At 36.4% G+C, this 8,707-nt stretch overlaps 1 protein-coding gene across 1 annotated transcript in view; it reads left to right on the top strand.

Annotated features, from left to right (window-relative positions):
* Window positions 1-418: 418 nt before the first annotated feature.
* The window catches only part of CFHR5 (complement factor H related 5), a 31,909-nt gene continuing 23,620 nt past the window's right edge, over window positions 419-8,707 (top strand). The window contains exons 1-3 of the mRNA XM_040463531.1: window positions 419-583; window positions 3,949-4,143; window positions 5,297-5,473. Of these exons, the coding sequence (XP_040319465.1) occupies window positions 526-583; window positions 3,949-4,143; window positions 5,297-5,473 (430 nt within the window). The 5' untranslated portion in view covers window positions 419-525. The remainder of the gene's footprint in view (window positions 584-3,948; window positions 4,144-5,296; window positions 5,474-8,707) is intronic.

Below are 8,707 nucleotides of genomic sequence, written 5' to 3'. Positions count from 1 at the left end.
AAAAATCTCAGGAAGCATTATTTGGCAAAATTATTCTTGACTACCCTGAAAAAATACTAAGAGGGAACCTAATTCTTAATGCCAGTGTGAAGAAGAATTCATAATCACTGAAGATTGACATGGTATTAAAATGAGGACAGATGACCTACACTTGGTCGCTTTCTGAAACAGTTGACCTCCTGGCCAGAAAAAAGATAAGAAAGGGCTTTACTTTTCCTCCTCAGTGGTCCATGTCTGAATGCTTCAAACTTAGAAAATTAGGAACCACAAGAAGGAAGTTGCACAGCTATTATTTTGTTCAGATAAATATCAAGTGTTGACTTTAAAGTATTAATGTGAAAACATTAGTTATCTCACACCACCCTCTGCGAACTTTGATATTTACTGAAAGTATTTCACTGCCCTGGCTTCCCGGCAGTGCACTGAAATTCGAAGTTTGCCTATAACCACAAATGAAAGTGGGATTTGGAGTGATACCACCATTGCAGGACCGTTTCTAAATATATGCGATTGGGCTAACCTAGCATGCTGCTTTTAATTAATACCATTCTAATCTTATGGATTTCTACTGTTGAGGGGCAAGGTAAGTTGAAAACATGAAAACAGATCTAAATATTTTGTTCTTGTCTCAAATGTGTGTGTTGTGTGTGTGTGCGTGCGCGCGCGCGTGTGTGTGTGTATGTTTTAAAATAAATAATTATGTAAGAACATTTTGAATAAAGGATCATATTTGAATCTATTTCATCAATATTTTCTAACATGAAATTAAGAAAAAAAATCAAATGAAATGAATCTTCTCTGTTCTCGAAGCTCCAAAGTGTGAATAGCTACCAAATACAACATTTGGGGAAGAATTCTATGATGAAAAAGCTGCAGGTAATGAAGTTGAAAAGGTCACGTATCAGTGTAATTCTCCATAAACTCTGCAATGCCACTGACTAGAGAAAGCATCCCCAGAAAAATTGGACACCTTCAAAATGTTTGCATTTTCACAGATTTGTTAATTTAAGATTTAAATATCATTAAATCAGGAACTTCCTTTTTCAATCTGATTATCATCAATAAAGAAAAATCTTTTTTAGTAAAACAGTACAGTATATCCTAATTTTTGTGTGTAATAAGCTGGTGAAATGTCCATGAGTTCTTTGCTTTTTCTGAGCTCTTTAGCAAATTTGAAAGTGAAAGGAAATTGTGCATCGTTTTTTATTAAAACTATAAACTACATCTTAAAATATGTTGAAAGCTGTCTCATCTTATTTCACGCTGAAATAAAAACCATCCTATCCAAATAACTGCAAACGAAACCTCTAACAATGCCCAGGACAGCTGATTAGACCATGTGTGGGAGTGGAGTTTCAATCCTGTGTCTTGTTTGATTTCCAGCAGGGCTTTCTTTTGCTATTTTGTTGCTTGCTAAATTTTGCATACAATGGAAGTTCTTTGGGGAAGTTTCTCTTTAGTCCTCACATAAGAGAAAAATAGGAACAGTAAAAATGCTTTACTTTGAAGATGCACCTTCATGGGGTGCCTGGGTGACTCAGTTGGGTAAGCATCCATCGTTTGATCTTGGCTCAGGTCATGATCTCACAGTTCATGGGATCAAGCCCTGAGTCCAGCTCTGCCCTGACAGCATGGCGTCTACTTGGGATTCTCTAGGTCCTGTCTCCCTGTCTCTCTGCTCTTCCCCCATGTGAGCGCTCTCAATCTCTTTCAAAAATAAATAAACATAAAAAAAGAGATCCACCTTCATAAAAGTTATAAAACCCTATTTCTATGGATTTGAAACTTTTATTTGTTACTGCATTTAGCATTGAGATGTACTCACAGGAGAACAGTTAGCTGATGGGGGTAAAAGTACGTTTTCTCCAATAGCAGTCTTAGTTGCTTAGTCTCAACTAAAAATACCAAATTCCCTGTGCACCTGGGTGGCTCAGTTGTCTGACTTAGGCTTAGGTCATGATCTCCCGGTTCATGGGTTCTAGGCCAACATCGGGCTTTCTGCTGTCAGCATGGAGTCCACTTGGGATCCTCTGTCCCCCTTTTCTCTCCCCCCTCTCCTGCTTATGCTCTCTCAAAAATAAACATTACAAATAATAACAAAAGATTTAAAAAATACAAATTCTCTGTTTAGATTATGCAGCAGCCTCTGCATATATATATATATATATATACACATGTACATATATATGTATATGTATACATGTATATGTGTATATGTATATACATATGTATATGTATATACATATGTATATATGTATATGTACATATATATGTACATGAGTATATATGTATATATGTATATATATATGTATATATATGTACATATATATATGTATATGTATATATACACAATATATACCAGATGTGTCTGGTATATATTGTTTTAAACATCTGTTAGATATGACATTAAGAGGGATTTCTAAATGGGGAAAAAGCAGGGGAAAATAAGTATAAAATGTGAGACTAATATGTAGAATTTTTACAACCCCTAACCCAGAAAAAGATCTTCATCTTCAGTCTAGTCTTCCAGAGAACCTTCAGGGAAGCTCTATCCCAAAGCTGTGTAGATGTTAAATGACCTGTCAGTTTGTATTGCATTTACATTTAGGTGCCTGTTGAGAAACTGGCCCCAAAGCAAAGGCACCATATCAAGGTAACACTTTTATAAAAACTCTGCATGCTTTCAATAGTGAAATATTTACCGAGCAATATATTATGCTGCAGGCTGCGGTAAAGCTCCAAAGAAAATGAACGCTCCTGCCTGTCTACACCTTCCAGTGTGCTCAGAGGAAAGCAAACCACACAAATAAGTAAACAGAGAGCAAAACTGTGTGTGTGTGTGTGTGTGTGTGTGTGTGTATGCAATATATATATATATGTGATATGTGTATGTATATATATATATAAGGGAGTGTATTTCATAGGAAACATCATAAGCTTTTATCCGAAAGCTTAGACAAGAGATATTCTCTCCTACTTTTGGTGACTGGATAAGGGAGGCCTGCCAGGAGAAGTTAACTTTCAGAGCTAGCACATCGCTGTGTGCACAAAGAGTATTTTCTAAATGTAGAATGAGCGTTGAAGGGTAGGTAGAATAGGGACAATTGGAAGATGAAAGTGAAGTCCCTCTGGATGGCAAAGTATATGTAGGTAGAAATGCATGGAAATCAAATGCTGTAATTTGAGGGGACGGCAAAGCAGATATGAAAAAGAATTCTGGAAGGTACGGATGTCAGTGTTATGGGGCAGGGTGGGGGTGTCTCTTCCTCCATATCTTTTCCCAAACTACCAGAGAATGACAAATGTCCAATTGTAAACCGTCAGATAAGAAACTCCAGGTTTTGCAGGCTAAAGGCCACAGGCATCCCCCGTGTGAAATATCGTGTGACAGGGAAAGTCACTCCTAGATAAATGCCAAAAAGGAATTTTCCCAATTAACTGGTTTGGGAGCAGAATTTCTGGAAGTTGTTTCCTTTTTTTGCATAAGGGGAAAACAAAACTGCTTCATCCTCAAGCACCAGGGAAAACCAGAGGACACAGAGACTTCAGGCAGAGATTCCCCCGGGTATCATCAGCGTAGAGAAAGGAATGGATGGCTGAGCCCCCAGACCACTAGCACCTTGTGGGGACAGGTCACAACTGCTGCTGACCCCCCCCTCTGCCGTGTTCCTAAACCGTGGGGGATTTGCTTCTAGAAGTTACTGCAAAAGAGATTTTATTCCCCCTGACTCCAAAACATAAACTGCATTGACAATGGCCTTTTCAAATACGCTTGTACTCTTAATTAGGGATCATTTTTTGTTCTCAACTAATTAGTACACTGGAAGGCACATAAGGTAAAGGAATTTGAGCTAGAAGAAAGAAAAAAAAATCAATGAGATGATTAAAATATGACTTAATGATTCACTGATGTAGGTTAATTCTTCAGTTTTGTTTTATTTTTCCCAGTGGGACATTGTGATTTTCCAAGAATCAACCATGGAATTCTTCATGATTACAAGAAAGATCCGCCCTTTTCCTCAGTTCCTGTTGGGAAAACTTTTTATTATTCTTGTGAATATAGTTTTGTGTCTCCTTCAAAATCCTTTTGGAATCGCATAACATGCAGGGAGGAAGGATGGTCGCCAACACCCAGGTGCCTCAGTGAGTAAATGCCCTGATCAGTAGATGTGAATGTGTCATTCAGTCAATAGAGAAGATATTCCGGAAGGGATGTTGGGCTCTTGGGGCTCTTGGTGGACAATCACGGGGATCAGGACTAGAGAAGCCAGCGAAGATAAGAAATGTAGCCCTTTCTTGAAAAGCCTTTTATGAAAACCAAATGAAGAATAAATGTGTGAACTTCCTTATATTACCTAGAAGTGCTTTACACATTTTAATTTTAAAAACTGATGATTTATATGTTTAACTACTAATATGCAGTTCCTAATATTTGGTATCAGCCTGGTCATACTTTTCCTTTAAAACAAGTCTTTCTAGGGGCGCCTGGGTGGCTCAGTTGTTTGTCCGACTTCAGCTTAGGTCATGATCCCACGGTTCATGGGTTCGAACCCTGCATCCAGCTCTGTGCTGACAGCTCAGAGCCTGGAGCCTGCTTCAGATTCTGTGTCTCCCTCTCTCTCTGCCCCTCCCCCACTCACATTCTGTCTCTCTCTATCAAAAAAATGAATAAACGTTAAAAAAAATTTTAAAACAAGTCTTTCTACATACTCATTCTGTTTTGAAACTTACTATTTGCAACAATTTGAAACTTACTATTCCTGAAATGCAAAGATTGCGTAAGTGTAAATATTTTCACTTTTATATTTTCCATAAATCCCTTCTTTTGTTCTTACAATGATATCTTTCAATAAACGTGAAGAGCAGACTCTGGAGAGAATAGATATATTAAGCAAAGAACAATGGGAGGCAGAACATATGAATCAACAAAGGAGACAGTAATGGTCTTTCTCCTTCTATAAGAAACATTTAGGAAGATTGAGAGAGAAATGGGTATATTAAAATCTTGTTTTGTACCTGGAAAAGTGTATAAAAATAAAATATTTTTAAATAAAAACCACAGAACAAAATGAAATGTTAATTTACTTCCAAATATGGAATATATGACTATATTTCATATAGTAAACATCATATATATAGTAGTATGATCTAAATTCTTTTGAATTTTGTTTTTATATGTGATTTCAGTTTTGAGAGTTTGACATTCTTTTTAAAACTGCGAAACACAAATTTGGTTTGCTCTTTTTTTTTTTTTTAACACTTCCACCTTGTACATTAAACAATTTTTGGTCCTTAGGACTGTGTTTCTTTCCTTTTGTGGAAAATGGTCATTCTGTAACTTCAGGACAAACACATTTGGAAGGGGACACTGTACAAATTGTCTGTGACATCGGCTACAGCCTTCCTGGTAATACTGACATCATTACATGTTTGGAAGATGGATGGTCTTCTCCCCCCAAATGCAGTTCCACCAGTAAGTAAAATACTGTTGTTTCACATCCTGACATGTGATGCGATTTTTTAAAAGAAATATATCCAAAGAATAAATAATAAACAAATAAAACAAATATATCTACTGTCAGAAGCTAAATGTAGATTTCACCTTTTGCTTTTATCATTATGCATTTGTTTTTCAGTTCCAACTGTGTCTGATAGATGGACAGATAGCAAAGTTTGCCTGCCTACACAAATCTAATGCATGCAATAAGTAAAATTATTAGACAACACAAACACTTTGAAGGCTGTACCTTTAGGTTAAAGTAACACCCTTTTATTGTTTCCAAGAAAATTATCACATTAGTTGAAAATGAACTTAATTTAAAACTCGAGTATTCAGCTGAAAAGAGAGTATTTAAGTGAAAATATGTCCAATACTAGTTAAAAATGTCCTGTGACTAAGATAGATTTTTATAGTTATTTTCTGTGTGTATACTAAACTCCTATGCTGAATTCAATAAACTGTCAATTTTCATGTTTAAAATATTTTGCACCTGTAAGCGTTAGGTTTATTTATGAGTGGCTTGGAATTTGGGAAACAATTCCTTTGGAAACTATAATATGATGGGATCGCCCAGATTTGGGTGAACGCTTGTAATTCTTCATCTTTAAGAGTCCCTGGCAATCACTCTTAAGCCAGATCATGGAATTCTATCCTGTTTGCACAGCTTAGTACACAACCAAAGACTCAAGAACACTCTTAAGAAAACGTCTTTGGCTCTTTCTCATCATAATACGCTCTCTCTGTTCCTCTGCCCTGTAAATTCTAGCCACCATGGTCTCCGAAACTGTGATCTTGCTCTTCCCGCTGGACTCTGTATAGCTTCTCCTTCCCTGCAACACAGTCTGGAAAGTGCTACCAGAAAGCTGAAACAACCACAGATCAAACTTTGGGGTTTGGGTGGTTTTTTGTCCCCCTTTTCTTGATTATCACGGACTTGCACCATCCAGTTTCCAGTTTTTTAGAGAGAGGTTTTATACAGTTTTCTAATGTTTTCCCAGTTGGAGGCTATGCTGACACCAGCTACTCCATCTTATCAGGAAATGAAGTCTTCTGATTGGCTTTTTTTTTTTTTAATGTGATTCTGCAACTTCAATATTTAAATTCTTCTAGAAAATAGAGTCTTTTTAAAGCGGCTTGAATTACAATACTCACTCGGTTACGTGTTGTAAGTTAGGCCACGACCTCTTTCAATTATGAGGGGCTTGCACATGAGTAATATTTGCAAAAAAAATAACAAAAGAACACATTTATTGACTTCCTACCTGAAGTGTCCAGTGGTTGAACAGGGCTCATAACTTAGAAGGCTTCAGTTATGGTATAAATACTTCATTGTCATCTCATCTCGAGCATCAGCTCTCTTCCTTTTTGTGAGATGATGGCAATCATCAGCCCAGCAATTGTATTTTAGAAGCCTGACAACTCAATCTGACAACTCAACTCAGTAGTAACCCACTCAAGCTGGTTGCTGTGTACATTTTGTGAGACTCTGTTATCCTTTGAAAAATTCTGTGTATCCAAGGTAGGGTGTTGGATCAAGAACACCGTGGAGAAAATCAGGGGCAGCTGGGTGGCTCAGTTGGTTAAGCAACTGACTTTGGCTCAGGTCACGATACCACCATTTGTGCTGTCAGCACAGAGCCTGCTTTGGATCCTCTGCTCCCCTCGTCTCCCTCAAAAAATAAATAAACATGAAAAAAAAAAAAGAGAGAGAACACCGTGGAGAGTCAACAATGTTTCAGAACAACTGGACTCCAGCATGGGTTCTGAGAAAAATTACCTCTGGGTCCATGAGTAAATGATTACCTATTTGAGCTAAGATTACTGATCTACAAAGTGAGTATGCTGAACTCTCTAGGTAACAATGATTAATGATTTTTCTTTAAATCCCTAAATTATTTCCACCGTGGTGGAAGCTCTTATTTTCTACCAACTATGTTAATTTGTTGACAAATATTTAGTGAGGAATGGCTTTTAAAAAGAATTAGAGTAGCAAGGGAAGAAATAAAGAATGGATAATGAAATGGTGGAAAGAAATACAAAAAGATGAAAAAATAGATAAGAGGAATGCAGGAAAAGAATAGAGAAAAATAAATATCTAGAACAAGAGTTCTAAACTTTCTCTGGAGCATGCACACTTTTTGTTTCCCCAAAGAAGCTGTGGAAATGCTGATAAAATCATTAATCATTTCGTAAATCAATCATGATATGCATGTGCATTTAAATTTCGTATCCAATGTTACTAACATTGTAAATCATATGCTTTAAAGATATATTGGCTTTACTCTTAATGCTAGTCTTAAAAAGGTTTTGTTTTTGTTTTTGTTTTTTTTTGTTTGTTTTTGTTTTTTGTTTTTTTTTGAGAGAGAGAGAGAATGAAAGAAAGAGAGGGAGCGTGTACGCACATGCGAAAGGGGTAGGGGCAGAGGGAGACAGAATCTTAAGCAGGCACCATGCCCAGCACAGAGCCAGATGAGGGGCTTAATCTCACAACTGAGAGATCATAACCTGGGCTGAAATCAAGAGTCGGTTGCTTAACTAACTGTGCCACCCAGGCGCCCTCACTAATATTTTCTTAAATATAGCAAGTAAATTTTAAGGGAAGTCTGTCTTATATCAAACTCCTTTCAAGTACCACCATGATTTTCTTACAGGAGCAAACTGTGATTTTATTTTCCTAGCATAGCAAGGTCTCCACCAGGACAGGTAGTCAACACAAAACAATATTAGCCTGTGTTCCAATATAGGTGTCTGCATACAGTTCCTTAAGTTGCATAAATGATATCCCCTAAAGTTGTATAGATCAAAATATGTACAAAACCTTATTGCAGTCCTGATACAATAAACCATCTATTTATTTATATCTATCTATCTATCTATCTATCATCTATCATCATCATCTATCTACCTCTATTATCTATCTGCCTATTTACATATGTTACCATATACATACATATCTACATATATATAATAGAGAGAGAGACATTGATTTCTCTCTTACAGTGACTTTTATAGGTTCAGGCAAACAAAAATTATTTTATGAATTGTTTCTAATATACATATCAATGTTGCCAAGTAGTAAATTCACATTAACAGGATTACATTTAAGATTTTCTATACTTTGTTGCATCCTCTTTTGACTATAATTTATTATATTACTTGATAAAACAAATTGTTGATGCTTGTTTTTATCATCAGATCCCAATACTA

Source organism: Herpailurus yagouaroundi, unplaced genomic scaffold (assembly GCF_014898765.1).
Source record: "Herpailurus yagouaroundi ecotype Mexico unplaced genomic scaffold, PumYag 403, whole genome shotgun sequence".
NCBI lineage: Eukaryota > Metazoa > Chordata > Mammalia > Carnivora > Felidae > Herpailurus > Herpailurus yagouaroundi.
The sequence above is the reverse complement of the archived record's forward strand: the minus strand, read 5'-3'. Positions and strand labels throughout refer to the sequence as shown.